This window comes from Toxotes jaculatrix, chromosome 6 (assembly GCF_017976425.1).
Source record: "Toxotes jaculatrix isolate fToxJac2 chromosome 6, fToxJac2.pri, whole genome shotgun sequence".
In the NCBI taxonomy this organism is placed as follows: domain Eukaryota; kingdom Metazoa; phylum Chordata; class Actinopteri; family Toxotidae; genus Toxotes; species Toxotes jaculatrix.
The window spans coordinates 10,517,277-10,531,271 of record NC_054399.1 but is presented as its reverse complement, the minus strand read 5'-3'; the positions used below and the strand labels follow the sequence as shown (position 1 = coordinate 10,531,271).

At 42.0% G+C, this 13,995-nt stretch overlaps 1 protein-coding gene across 3 annotated transcripts; it reads right to left on the bottom strand.

Annotated features, from left to right (window-relative positions):
• Window positions 1-4,375: 4,375 nt before the first annotated feature.
• mydgf (myeloid-derived growth factor) lies at window positions 4,376-13,266 on the bottom strand. 3 transcript variants are annotated; one of them, XR_005894234.1, is made up of 7 exons: window positions 13,029-13,266; window positions 11,966-12,016; window positions 11,626-11,687; window positions 11,171-11,252; window positions 7,095-7,167; window positions 6,309-6,442; window positions 4,376-4,607 (listed from the first exon to the last, which is right to left on the bottom strand). XR_005894234.1 is itself a non-coding variant. In XM_041041128.1 (6 exons), the coding sequence occupies exons 1-6, from the start codon at window positions 13,188-13,190 to the stop codon at window positions 6,363-6,365; spliced, it is 510 nt and encodes a 169-aa protein (XP_040897062.1). In that variant the 5' UTR covers window positions 13,191-13,266; the 3' UTR covers window positions 4,376-6,362. The 3 variants fall into 3 exon arrangements, 2 of the variants coding, with proteins under 2 accessions (XP_040897062.1, XP_040897063.1); XM_041041128.1 differs by having other exon boundaries at window positions 4,376-6,442; XM_041041129.1 differs by having other exon boundaries at window positions 4,376-6,442; window positions 7,095-7,161.
• Window positions 13,267-13,995: the final 729 nt, after the last annotated feature.

Below are 13,995 nucleotides of genomic sequence, written 5' to 3'. Positions count from 1 at the left end.
AGTGTAATTTTCTCCAATCTCTTCAGCCTTTGTCATTTTACGCGAGTGTGCGTGTGTCCAACATCCTGACTGTGTCTTTTTGTTCAGAAATTGTCTGTGTATGTGTGCTGTGCACACACTCATGCTCTGCACTCATTTGAATAAATGCATGCAGACATGTATGTGTGTGCATGATGTATTACATAGTGTGCTTTTCACTATCCAGTGAGAGGTATTAGAAAGGAAACCAACCTAAATTTAGCTTACACATATCCTGTAATGGTAATCTCATCCTTTCTAGACTGCGGTAAATGTTTTTCCTCTGAGTAGTACAAGCTTTATGTGACATACTTACAGATTACAGCTATACATCTGGCGAGAGTCCACTGCTAAACTGCTCTAAATTATAAATGGAGCCTGATGCAGAAAAATTAATTACCCAAAACTCCATTTAAGATAGATTTAAGATATTCATTACTATCTAGATTCTACAGTGCTAGTTCCTTTGCACAAATATGTGTTGCTTTTTAACATGACTGTAAAGTGAATATCTTGATTGACTACTGTGCCCCAGAAGTAATTTTGTACCTTCATAAAGTTGAGGGACTCACAAGAGACAAAATCAAATCAGCAGAGGTTGAAATGTCCTGACATTTAGTCGCTAGCATGGGTCAAGCTCCAGAAAAACTGGATCCCACACTACCCATAACACAACTCAGCAATTAAACCCTCTTTGCCTGGTGAATGCCCACATCTTTCACACTCTGCGGTTTGTAAAGTAAGATTGGGACTAGAAAGCTCCATTCAGAACAACTGTTTTCACAGGCTGAACAGAGCTCCTCACTGATCTTCATGTGTGAAATCTGCGGTGTTCCCATTTCCAGTCACCAGTCTTTTTTATTCATCATCATACAGTATTTATTTATCCATTGTTGTTCATATTTTCTAGGTGGTGCAGCAGATTGACTATCTAACCTCGTCCATTAATTTGGAGGAGGAGGAGCAGCAGGGGACTAAAGGGGGCGACAGTGCCAAGCCTCCCAGCAATATCAGCTCCAGTTCAGGTTCCAGCTCCAGCGAGGTGACGTTAGTCAGCACCCATCAGAGGCCCTCAGAGCCTGAGGACCAGCCAGGAACTACAGTCTCATCTGGCACCCTTAGGAGGGATCATCATAGCAGGAGCCAGTCTCCGCCAAGTGTGCAGCTGTGCCCGGTGTCCGCTGGGGTTTCATCAGAGGGGAGTCGAACTCTTCGGTTCACCTGTAGTCTTGGGTCAAGACAAGGTGGGCTGCTGCCGCACAACAACAATCTCCCTTCATCCAGTCAACCTCAACTTCAAAACCTCACCCCCCATGACCTTACACTGCCTCCTCCAAAAAGCCTCCCTGTTCGGCCTCCCACTCCTGGTCTCTCCCCTTTGACAGTAAATCCTAATGCCCCCAGAAGCCCTCTTTCTCAGCCTAACTCCCCTGGTCCCTCCTCTTCCATTGGAGTCAGCCCTGTCTCCTCTCCCTCCCCTCTCTCTCCGAAGCCTCACCCACCCCCCACCCTTAGCCCGTCTGTCATCATAGAGACCAAAGTAGGGTCTTATCAGACCCCACAAAGCGACCACCCATCTGCTGGCTCACTCTCTCCATCAGCCCAGCCTCCGTCTGCCAGCTGCCCACCCACTGATTCAGAAACTCCAACTGTGTCCAATGCTGACAGAGAGAGGCAAGCATCTTCAGCAGGGCCTGTTTGCACAGCTTCACAGATGTGTGCCGCCCCTGCAATCAAACCACCAATAGCACAAGGTCGCAGAGGTCGCAAACCTCCACCTTACCCCCACCACAGACTCTCTGAACACAAAAAGAAAGTCAAGGAGCCTCGCAAAGCTCCTCCATATCCAGAGAAAAAAAAGCTGCTCTCAACTACAGTATGAGACAGTGCAGCAGAAGGGGGAGGCTGATCGAACAGAGCCATATTCACAGCACCAGCCAAGAGTCCGCAAGAGTGGAGAGTGATCTAAGGCTCGCCAAGTAGAGCTGAGACCAAGTTTCCAAGGTGACAGGACACAGACGCAACTTTGGGTGAGTATGTCAGGAGGAACAGCTTGGCACTGCGTCCTTTTCCCTCTCTCCTTCTAGACAAATCTCTTGAGCACATACGCTGAACATATACAGGGCATCATAACATCTGTCTGGGTTACTGCTCTGGTAACAAGAGCCTCTATACAGATGCTCACTTTGCACTCCAGCTCTCAGACTCCCACAGATTGCACAGTTAAAGGGCAAAGGAGAAGGCCTAATTAGATAGAAATATGGGGGAAATTGCAATTATTGCAAAATGACAAGACAAAGTAAGGACTGATTACTTTTGTGCACTTCAACCCATGCAGCCAGACACTTCCACTCACATGTATCAGTATCGCCTGGGTCAGATAATTGCTGTCAGGAGTCGAGATGGCATAACGAGAATTCAGTGCAGCTCAGGCTACTCTGACTCAGTGGTGTGAAAGGCACACATGAGGGCAGAAATGCTGCAGATCTGTGATAGACCTGGAGACAAAAAAGGTCTCATAATATAGGAAACTTAGCCAGGCCAGATAAGAAGTAAACAGGCCGGGAGGCTCTGTGCTGACTGGGTCACCAGCCCGGCATCGGGGTGCACGTCAGGGGAGACAGGGGGCAGCTGGCCATTCGTTGTACCCTTCACCGGGCCCCTGGTGTTACAAAAATCCCATCTCCTTTGCTGCCTCTGGCTTGACCGACCTGGCCACAATCTCCATCTGTTCCCCTCCAAATGTCAGGAGATGCAAAGAGAGAGAAATAGGGGGCAGGTGTGTGAGAGGAACGAGAGAAAAAAAAGACACTGGAATGCCAGCCGGATTGATTACATAAATACAGCACAGCAAATCGATGGCTCATTCATTTAGGTCGTCTGATGTCCCCTCTCTGAAATGTTACTGAAGTCTATTTCTGTGCCTTCTTTTGTCTCTTTCTTCAAGGCTAAAGCTGTTGTTATTTCATATGTTCCTCAATGTAAATTAATCAAATGATAGGACCAAAACCAACAATGTTTTAGTCCATCTCTCATTAATTTCTGACTTCTCTGCTCTTGTCTGTGGAACTCAGTCTCATGTTCATTTGTTCCTACTGAAGAAGTAAATCTTAAAAGAACATGCTCATGAACATATAGTTTTTAAAATGCTAAGTTATTTCCTTAAACAGCTCCCCACTTTAGTTTTTAGCAAACGTTACTCAAACAGGAGTTAATACTGCATTAGCGGGGACTATTTTCAACTGTGGATTAACACACGTTTGGTATTCTTGTGAGTATTTCTGGTAGCAGGAGGATGTATTTGGTACTAACTCAACTCTACTGGAACCAGATGGTAAACAGTAGTGATATGTGTTTAGGGTTTGGATGACGGCATAGAGGCAGCTCTGAGTCTCAGAGACAGACTGAACTGATGGTAAACAAAGAGCTGTTGTTCTGCAGAGATTTGTTACTCAATGGAACAACCATCTTGAGAACAAAGAGTCAAGTTTTCTTTCCATAAGGCCACAAAAGTGGAAATGAGAGTCTGAAATAGTCACAGCTTTGCTATAAGACACTTTAATTACAAGTAGGGGGACTCTGTAGGAGTTTCTTGGCACAGCTTTTTGTGATCTCTATCAAAGTGCTACTGCACAACAGATTTTCTCTAAATGAAATTCACAATTTTTCATAGTTACAGTTACCATGGCTATCTTTTACATTGAAAAGCTGCTAAACGGCGTGTCGTTGTATACTATATTTCAAACCACTGATGCCAATCTGAGGACAATCAAGACTACTGATTTTCTCTTGGATTAACATAAGATGGATAAATCCCTCCTGACTCTGTATCTCTATAAGCCCACAAAGATCACCGCTCTATACATTCCCATATGTGCCTCTGGATTTAGTAGATCCTCCCTGCAAAGCCTTTTTCCCCCAGAAATTAAGAAGAAACAATGGAAGCGCTTTATCTCATGCAAACGTTTATCCGAGGACAATATATGTTAATTGCGTACGCTTACAGAATACATTTTAAAGCAAATTCTTCGTAATGCTTGTTTTAATATAAAGTTTCATATGAAGTCTCATTTGTATGCTGCAAACCTGGCTTTCTTCTTTGCTGCACACAAGCTGAGTTTAAATTAGGAATACATTAGTGTTGGTACTAAAACTACAGTTATTTTGGACAGATATGTCGGGGGCATAAAAATGTTCATGTGCGCTCTGGCCCGGCTCTGACAGTGCTCAGAATATTTAATGCCTCTGGGCTGGCACTCAGATTTCTCCTTTCTTTTCATGTTTACCCTTTAACGAGACTGTGGGTGGTTCAATCAGATCAAGACTGACATAACAAGACAAAAAACACTGGCTTATCTCCAGAACAGTGACAACATGTCTTTATTGAAACATCCATCGCATTTCATCATGTATCAGAACAATCAAGAAATAGAAAAAGAAAACATCTACCCAATAAGTAACATCTCTATTCTGGGTCAGGATCTGGACGTGGATATTTCCTGTTGTGACCTCAGAGGGAGCCTCAATGATGACAAAAGGGACACGCAAACATCCCTGCTGAGCATTTCCTCAACGCCAGAGGATCACCTCTAGACAGACGAGAGAAACCAAACCAAGACCAAACAAGGTATGAACCCTTGGAAAGTAATCTCACCACAGAATCAAATCAACACAATCCCCATATATAAAATCAATCCCTTGAACTCATCCTCTGGACTCTTGTGTAGATCTAAGATGGCTGGATCAGTGTAAGGAAGATAAAGGCAATTGTGCTCGCTACTCAAGAGCAGGGCGAGGAGAGGGACCTATAATAATGATGTACTTCTGAAAGATGCACAATATCCTCGCTGATCCACACATGTGACACTGAAGGATGAAAGCAAAGGGTTCAAGAGCCAAATCTCAGTGTGCACACACACACACACACACACACAGTTTCAGCTTTTTCGTTCCATTTTCCATGACGTAACTGAAGATTGACTAAAATAACCTAAAATTAGAAAGAAGTACATTAAAAATAAGAGAAATGAGGGATTTTATGGCCTCTGCTGCATTGCCAGCTACAGGTGTGTAAAAAGAATGATGGTATTTGTAATTAAATTGAACAAGTTATTTCTCTTTACAGAGGTATTTCTCTCTCATGTGCAAGAAGCAGGAAATCAGACACACTGTTGATCTCTTGTCCTCACTTTATTTATGACTTTTAGGTTCTGAGATCTTCATGTAAATTTTACATATCGCCTGATAAAGATCCAAGGATCAAAACATTGTAAAATGAGTATTAGTGATCAACAGTGTGCCTGATTTCTTGGTTCTTGCACAGTTAGAGTTTTTGATCTGACATGTCGATCAATAAGACTTTCTGGTGTTTATGAACTATGCTCAATTCGTTATCTTGTCTGCTCAAGATAAAAAAAAAATCATCTTTCAGGACTTGGGAGGCTCAATTCCTTCTTATATTTTCTAACTGGAGGGTGTTTATAATTAAGCTATGTTTATATTGTTGGAGGATTGACCTAAAATGTGATTCAGTGTGTTCAAAAGCATGATCCTCAGTGTAAACCGTATATATAACCATATGAAAAAGCTGCTATCTGCTGTATTGCAAGTGGCCAAAAACAAGCAGAAAACAAATACTTATCACAAATAACAGTGATTTGTGATTTAGGGGGATCAAATGTGGTGCTCTCAGTTATCTGGAACAGACGAAGATAAAGAGACAGAGGCTTCGTCTCAACTGCAGCTCAGAACAGGATGAGATTGAGGAAAATGTAATTGTTTATGTGTGTTTGATGATGATATTGAGGATTACTCACTTTCCTCTCAGGATTACACAAGATGGATAAATCCCTCCCTACTCTAAATATGTTATCTATACTTTTCAAACCCCCAGACACCAATCCTCTATACATTCACATACGTTCCCAGTGGATCAGGGTAGATTTATTCTCTGTAAATCTCAGAGCTTCAGAAACTAAGAAACACTGGAAGCACTTTATCTTATGGCAGGATTTTAACCTGGATATTATGTAAAAAAAAAAAAGAAAAAGAAATCAGGATACTCAACTTATGCTTTTCACTGTTTCTTTTTGTCCAAAGTAGCATAAATCCAGTGAGGTAAGAAAATACCAGGTATTTAATGTACTGACACACAAAGTGCTGTGAAGTCATTATCAGTATCAATCCCACTTCAAATTTTGGTTGTCACTTGGAAAGAACTCAGAAAAAATCCATCCTTCATCCTTCATTGACTACTGAGCTGAAACACAGACGCCTGACTCAGAGCTCACCAAGATGCTCTGATTGGTCAGAACATGACCAACGCCAGTCAGACTTCTGACCAGTTACAGCTCATCGTGTCGTGTCCGTCCGATGGCGGTCAGTTTGGAGAGTTGAGCGCTGAACTTTCCATCGGTGTGGGTCACTAGAGGTCAGGAAGGGAAAACAAAATTGCTGTCACAGACAATACGTTCACAAAAAATAAAGACACACAGTGTTGGCGACGCAAAGCAGCTGAACCCTGCCAGCATCATCTGACCGCAGAGGCAGCAGTTTCAGACCTGCAGATCCATTACGTGGTGTAACTATGTTCCAGTTCACTATCGTACTTCTATGGCATCTAAAAGGGCAGCTTACCTACTGCACTACTGTAAAGGAGTCTGTCCCTGAAAATTATGACTGAGATAGTTTTCCAGGAGATGGGATAATCCTTAAGTCTGGGATAGGTGGTGAGTTTTTGAGTCTGTAAGCCTCTGCACTGTAGTGTCTAATCTGCTGAAAATGGCAGTTACAGTAAATTTCTTTTCGGTGTGAGTTGTCAAACGTTGCTAATCACAGTCTGGAACTGAAGCCACACAGTGGGGATTTTCTGCAGAAACTGAATAACAACAAATAATGCTACAGGGACAAGTGGCAACCCACTCACAGCTGGAGCATATGCTTTAGAGAGAAATCAGCAGGGAACCCGCAGCAGAGTGATAGAGAGGAGGAGAGAGGCAGAGAGAGAGAGACTGAAAGATTGACATGACAAGAAGACGGAGCTGATTGAATACTTGAAAATACAATCAATTTCTCACCTGTTGAGTCTCCTACGGTAAATTCCTCCGGCTTCAAAGGCACGTCACGGTGTCCTGATGCCTCAGCCTGCGACTGGAGACACATACAGCAACAGTGATGAAGACGGGGATGAGAGGAAAAGGAACAAGGAGAAAGACAGAAAAATAAACAGGATGAAAGGCGGCACAGCAGATGACAATTTTTTTTTTTTTTTTTTTGCAACAGACGGGCCGGGAAAGTTGGAGGATGTGACGACAAGGTCAAGGAGATGCTGTGTGGGGGTGGCAGGTGTGTTTGTTTGTGTATGTGAGGTTATTCCTGTCCCATCATTTAGTGAAGCTATTTTCTGTGTGTTTGTCTTCTACTTGCAGGGCACGGAGCCAGAGCAGGAGGAGGAAACGTGCTCTCACTAATGACGGAGTGTCAGGACTGTCCTTGCTGAGGGAAGGAGGCGTGTCACGGTGTGCTTCACTTCACCAACGACCACATCAGACACGGCAGACCTCCACTAAGTGACTGAGTTCAGTCCGGACATTAACCTTCCATGAAACATTATGAGCAAAGACAGGACAATTCTGGGGATGACTTCCAGGACAAATAAAGTTTTTATGTTACTTTGACCGTCTCTGTTTCTGTTGCTTTCTCAACGTTGGTATGAGCCGGGATGTAGCTCAACCCATCCAAATGTACGGCGACATGCGGAGCAATGATGGGTTTCCATGGAAATCCATCAGGGACATGTGCAGCACATGATGGGTTTCCATGGAGACATACAGTGGGTACGGAAAGTATTCAGACTCCCTTAAATTTTTCACTCTTTGTTATATTGCAGCCATTTTCTAAAATCATCTAAGTTCATTTTTTTTCCTCATTAATGTACACACAGCACCCCATATTGACAGAGAAACACGAAATTGTTGACATTTTTGCAGATTTATTAAAAAAGAAAAACTGAAATATCACACAGCCATAAGTATTCAGACCCTTTGCTGTGACCCTCATATATTTAACTCGGGTGCTGTCCATTTCTTCTGATCATCCTTGAGATGGTTCTACACCTTCATTGGAGTCCAGCTGTGTTTGATTATACTGATTGGACTTGATTAGGAATGCCACACACCTGTCCATATAAGACCTTACAGCTCACAGTGCATGTCAGAGCAAATGAGAATCATGAGGTCAAAGGAACTGCCTGAAGAGCTCAGAGACAGAATTGTGGCAAAGCACAGATCTGGCCAAGGTTACAAAAAAATTTCTGCTGCACTTAAGGTTCCTAAGAGCACAGTGGCCCCCATAATCCTTAAATGAAAGACATTTGGGACGACCAGAACCCTTCCTAGAGCTGGCCGTCTGGCCAAACTGAGCAGTCGGGGGAGAAGAGCCTTGGTGAGAGAGGTAAAGAAGAACCCAAAGATCACTGTGGCTGAGCTCCAGAGATGCAGTCGGGAGATTGGAGAAAGTTCTAGAAAGTCAACCATCACTGCAGCCCTCCAACAGTTGGGGCTTTATGGCAGAGTGGCCAGACGGAAGCCTCTCCTCAGTGCAAGACACATGAAAGCCTGCATGGAGTTTGCTAAAAAAACACCTGAAGGACTCCAAGATGGTGAGAAATAAGATTCTCTGGTCTGGTGAGACCAAGATAGAACTTTTTGGCCTTAATTCTAAGCAGTATGTGTGGAGAAAACCAGGCACTGCTCATCACCTGTCCAATACAGTCCCAACAGTGAAGCATGATGGTGGCAGCATCATGCTGTGGGGGTGTTTTTCAGCTGCAGGGACAGGACGGCTGGTTGCAATTGAAGGAAAGATGAATGTGGCCAAGTACAGGGATATCCTGGACGAAAACCTTCTCCAGAGTGCTCATGACCTCAGACTGGGCCGAAGGTTCACCTTCCAACAAGACAATGACCCTAAGCACACAGCTAAAATAACAAAGGAGTGGCTTCAGGACAACTCTGTGACTGTTCTTGAATGAGCCCAGCCAGAGCCCTGACTTAAACCCAGTTGAGCATTTCTGTAGAGACCTGAAAATGGCTGTCCACCAACATTCACCATCCAACCTGACAGAACTGGAGAGGGTTTGTAAGGAGGAATGGCAGAGGATCCCCAAATCCAGGTATGAACAACTTGTTGCATCATTCCCAAAAAGACTCATGGCAGTATTAGCTCAAAAGGGAGCTTCTACTAAATACTGAGCAAAGGGTCTGAATACTTATGGCCGTGTGATATTTCAGTTTTTCTTTTTTAATAACTCTGCAAAAATTTCAGCAATTTTGAGTTTCTCTGTCAATATGGGGTGCTGTGTGTACATTAATGAGGAAACAAAATGAACTTAAATGATTTTAGCAAATGGCTGCAATATAACAAAGAGTGAAACATTTAAGGGGGTCTGAATACTTTCCGTACCCACTGTAAGTATGATAGGAGGGGGCTTTACGTGTAGTAAAGCAAGAGACAGGTTCAAAGTGTAAGTGACAGCATGTTTTATTCAGTTCTGCTCAGGACTTTTCCAGTGCAGTCAGCTACAGTCTGCACCACTCTGTCTCACAGATGATGATGTGAGGAGACATCTAACGTTGCACTGAATCATCAGGCCAAGAGACGTCTGGAGAAAATTTATTCGCAATAATTTGGGAAAATCTAAACTTTTAGAAGCAGACACTTTTTCACTGGCTATGAGTTTGATCATTTTTTCAGTATTAGAACTGCCAACTCTCGCCACCTTTTTCCAACCTGAACTTAAATATAGAGTTTGAAGCAATTAATCAGGTATTAATGTGCAAGAATTTTGGTAAGTGATTGATCATTTAAGGAATTTATCAAGCAAAAGTGTGAAACATTACATGATTCCAGCTTCTCATATGCAAGTATTTGCTGCTTTTCTTTGTTCTATATGATCGTAAACTGAATATCACTGGGTTGTGGACTGAACACAAAACAAGAAAATATTAGATGACTACTTGGCTTTTAGGAAACTGAGATGCACATTTTCCAATTTTTAGTGACATTTTATAAACTAAACTAATCACTGCTTAATCAGAATATAAGCAATGTGATAATAAGTCATAGCAGACACGGGCACAGCTGTGTCCATCTGTTTACCACCAAGTTAGGAAACTGCAGGACAAGCAAATCTGCCTTGAATTTTACCCCTTACCCTGAGAAATAAATGAAATGCTGTATTGCTGGTACATAGGTGGATGGTTTATTAGTTGCAGGCTATGCAAAAATGTTTCGCCAACAACATTTTACCTTGATTTTCTGACATTTGTGCCTACACTTTAAATTCTACCCTCTAAAATTATTTGGGCTCAGAAGGAGAAGCTTTAATCTCTACACTGACAGGCTGCCTGAAACAGCGAGGAAATATCAAGGAGAAACTCTTCGCTACACTTCGTCTTTGTTAGGTAGTAAAGTCCTGTGAGCTCTTTGCTGTCCAATGCAAGCTCCACTTCAACTAATCACTCAGTTGGAGAAAAGCTGAGGAGCAAAAACGCCGGAGAGGTTTTGTCATGTGCTGCACCGACAGTATGTAACTAGACTGTGCAGGTTGTGGTGCAATTTGGCTTTAAACAAATTGCAACACTGAGGATTAGGGATGTGCAGTTTTTTTTTTTAAAGATAAACAATGTACTGCTTCCTGGGGTAGCCCAGTATTTCACACGAAGAACCTGCATTGAAACTGGGGTTTTAAGTTTGACACATGCTTAACTTTCTTTTGTTAGAGAAAGAAACAGAGATGTGTCAAAGATTTCTGTTGCTGTCATGTTTAAGTTTAGTAAAAGTTTACTTTTATTACTTTGTGTCGTAACAGAATGAGACTTACAGTGGTGCTCTCACTAAAAAGCCATGTTGCATGTGCTTATCTTAAGTACTATACTGAACGGCTCGATGCTGTTATTGGCAGTTTTTTTTGATGAAATTAAACTCAGCAGCAGTTGAAGAAAAATCTGTGAGTGAAACTAAGTCTTTAGTTGCTGATGGTCAAACTGGCTGTTGGGAACCAGGACCAGCTGACACCATAAAAACAAGTGAACAGGACAAACAGTGCTTGCATATAATATATAAGTGTGTGACAGTGTTTCTTTATACTTACATATGCGTTGGCATATTCGATTTTGGTTCCCTTCAGTTCAGCTTTGAACTGAGTGAAAAACAGGTACGATTTCCCCTGAGGCCTGGCAGAAGTGAAAAAGAAATGCTTGGTATCAGCTTTAAGTCATTTGCATACATCCATTCACTTATTAAAGCCAGCACGAATACATTTCACATTATTATTATTTCTCTTTTTATAACTTCTGTGACTTTCACAATTAGCTAAAAATCAAAGAACGACTCAGAGTAAACAGAGACAGATGGGACAGATTCTCACTGAAGACACACTGAGCATCAGGGACACTGAACTGAAGAAGAGTCTCACCACAGACAGCTCTGCATCTACTGAGTGTGTCACTGTGTGTGTGTGTGTGTGTGTGTGTGTGTGTGTGTGTGTGTGTGTGTGTGTGTGTGTGTGTGTGTGTGTGTGTGTGTGTGTGTGTGTGTGTTTATCACCTCCACACAGAACAGGAAAACAGCCTGTCATCGTCACTCAGGCCCACACTCATCAGCCATTGCTGTTTGGCACAAAAAGAGATGAATGTTTATGCTTAAAACCTGCTGTAATTAAAAATCAATAATATGATGAATCAGTAATATGCGAGGAGAGGGGGAGGGAGGGAGAGAGAGAGAGAGAGAGAGAGAGAGAGAGAGAGAGAGAGAGAGAGAGAGAGAGAGAGAGAGAGAGAGAGAGAGAGAGAGAGAGAGAGAGAGAGAGAGAGGGAGAGTTAGAGGGAGAGGGAGAGAGGGAGAGAGGGAGAGAGGGAGAGAGGGAGAGAGAGAGAGAGAGACTCGCCTCATTGGTTCCCCCTTGTGAAGCATAAGTGAATGAGCATTCATACTCCCTCTGCAATAAAAAGGTGTAACACAGTGGTAGTTAGTGCATAGTTAAACCCGCATTTTACATTCATTATTAATCTGTTAATTACTTTGACATGATATTCAATAACCATTTCCACTAATCTACTATTTATTTGTGCCAACCGGTAAATCTGAACAGGATGGAATATGCAGATTGCTGCTCAGTATCAGCAGCACTATTAGACACTTTGTTTAGATTAGATTAATAACATAACCACAGAAGAACTGTTGCTAGTTCTCCGAGATGCTTGGAACAAAATACCTTCCCAGCGCCTTAAAAAACTATGCATAAATGATAATAATGGCTTACACCATAGTCTGCAGTCCTACCCAGAGCCATCATTAATGTTATTAGTAACACCTGTGCTCTTCCTGCTATGACAAGTGAAAATGTCTGCTGTGAAAAGTGGCCTGTTGTGGTGCACATTAGTTATTATTTTAGCCTATTTTCTGGACTAGTGCCTGAGTAATTAATAGAACAAAATAAAATCGAAATTTTTAATGTAAAAGAAACAAGTAATAAATCAGAGGCTTACAGCACAGACATCACATCAACCCTTCATTTCTAACTAAAGTGAAACAGAAGCTCTCATTCATTAAAGCAGTGAGCCAATGAGCGGAGCCCCTGTGGCAGCGACGTGTCAGCCTCTCACGGGCTGTGTCGTCATCGGACTGCGACCACAGCTGAATGTAGTTTTTCTACTTATGTGGTTAAAAATGTGAAATTTATCAAATGCGCGGCAGTTTAATGACTGAAACGCGCCCTTTAAACACAACACAATTCGTAATTTGTTTGCTAATGGTATTAATCTTTTAATCACTGACTAATCAGCAACAATGGAGCGAATACAATAACGTACACGGTGAGCTGGACTACATTCAAACTTGCAAAGGACGGTAAATATTTAGATTGAGCATCGCTGCAGTTATGTGTAAAGTGGCGTTGAAAGACGTAAGCTAACTGTAAAATAAAGAGGATAGTTAATAGGGTCACATACAATTCCCTCGGTGAAAGTGTGCATCACTCCTCCCGGTTTAACGTTGAACTCCACGGTCTTCGTCCGCTCAGGAGAAGCCTCAGCCGGGACAAATGCAGAGACCGACAAGAACACAAGCAGAAACGCCAAGTTCACCACACAGAAGTTAATTTCAGTCGCCATCTCTTCCTGCTCTGATGTGTGCTGGTGTACCGCTGAGAGTGCCAGCCCGGATTATTAGGTGCCCCGTCGACTGTGAATGTCGTCACACTTTGACTTACATACCAAACAAAAGCGAAAGATAAACAAAAAGAACAAAAAAATACCTGTATCCAGTGGCGGTTGTACATTGAATTATTCCCTATTTATAACAATCTCCATCTCCAACATTGCCAAAACAGTTTAGAAATTAAAGTTATAAGAAATTAAATAAATATACTCTATATACATAAAAGTGGCAAAAATATACACAATCACACAGAACAACAGCAGAGAATGACAATGATATAAAATAAAAACAATATAATTTTATTATTTTAGAATAATAAAGAAAATAAAAGAATAATATACAAATAAAATATAGAATAAATATTCTGAATAGCACAAATCCTTTATCACACAAATGAAAACACACTAAAAGAAATCTAATTATAACACTATTAACAAAAACTAACTCACAAACAAAAACTAAAACTAAAACCTGACCTTTCTGGCCTTCCTTGATGCAAAATCATCAATAATGTCATCATATGAAACCTGCTCCCCTATATGGAATTATAGGCCTGTATTTATAATATGAATGAAATGTGCAATATTTGGAAGAAAGTCGAGGTGACTTTAGCCCACTAATTCCATTAGACTACTGTTGATGAGCTGCAGCTTCACTCAGGGGACTTAAGCAACTTCTCCATGGTGGCTGACACTCAAACAGAACAATGCACACAGCAAACAATTATGGACAGGTTAATAGGTGATGCATATGCTGGGA

Coding starts and splice junctions, on each gene's coding strand:
- mydgf (XM_041041128.1), bottom strand. CDS start 13,190: ATGGCGACTGAAATTAACTTCTGTGTGGTGAACTTGGCGTTTCTGCTT. Junction 11,688..11,965: donor CACAAGGGGGAACCAATGAG/GCGAGTCTCTCT, acceptor TGTGCCAAACAG/CAATGGCTGATGAGTGTGGG. Junction 7,168..11,170: donor TCGAATATGCCAACGCATAT/GTAAGTATAAAG, acceptor ATGTGTCTCCAG/TCGCAGGCTGAGGCATCAGG.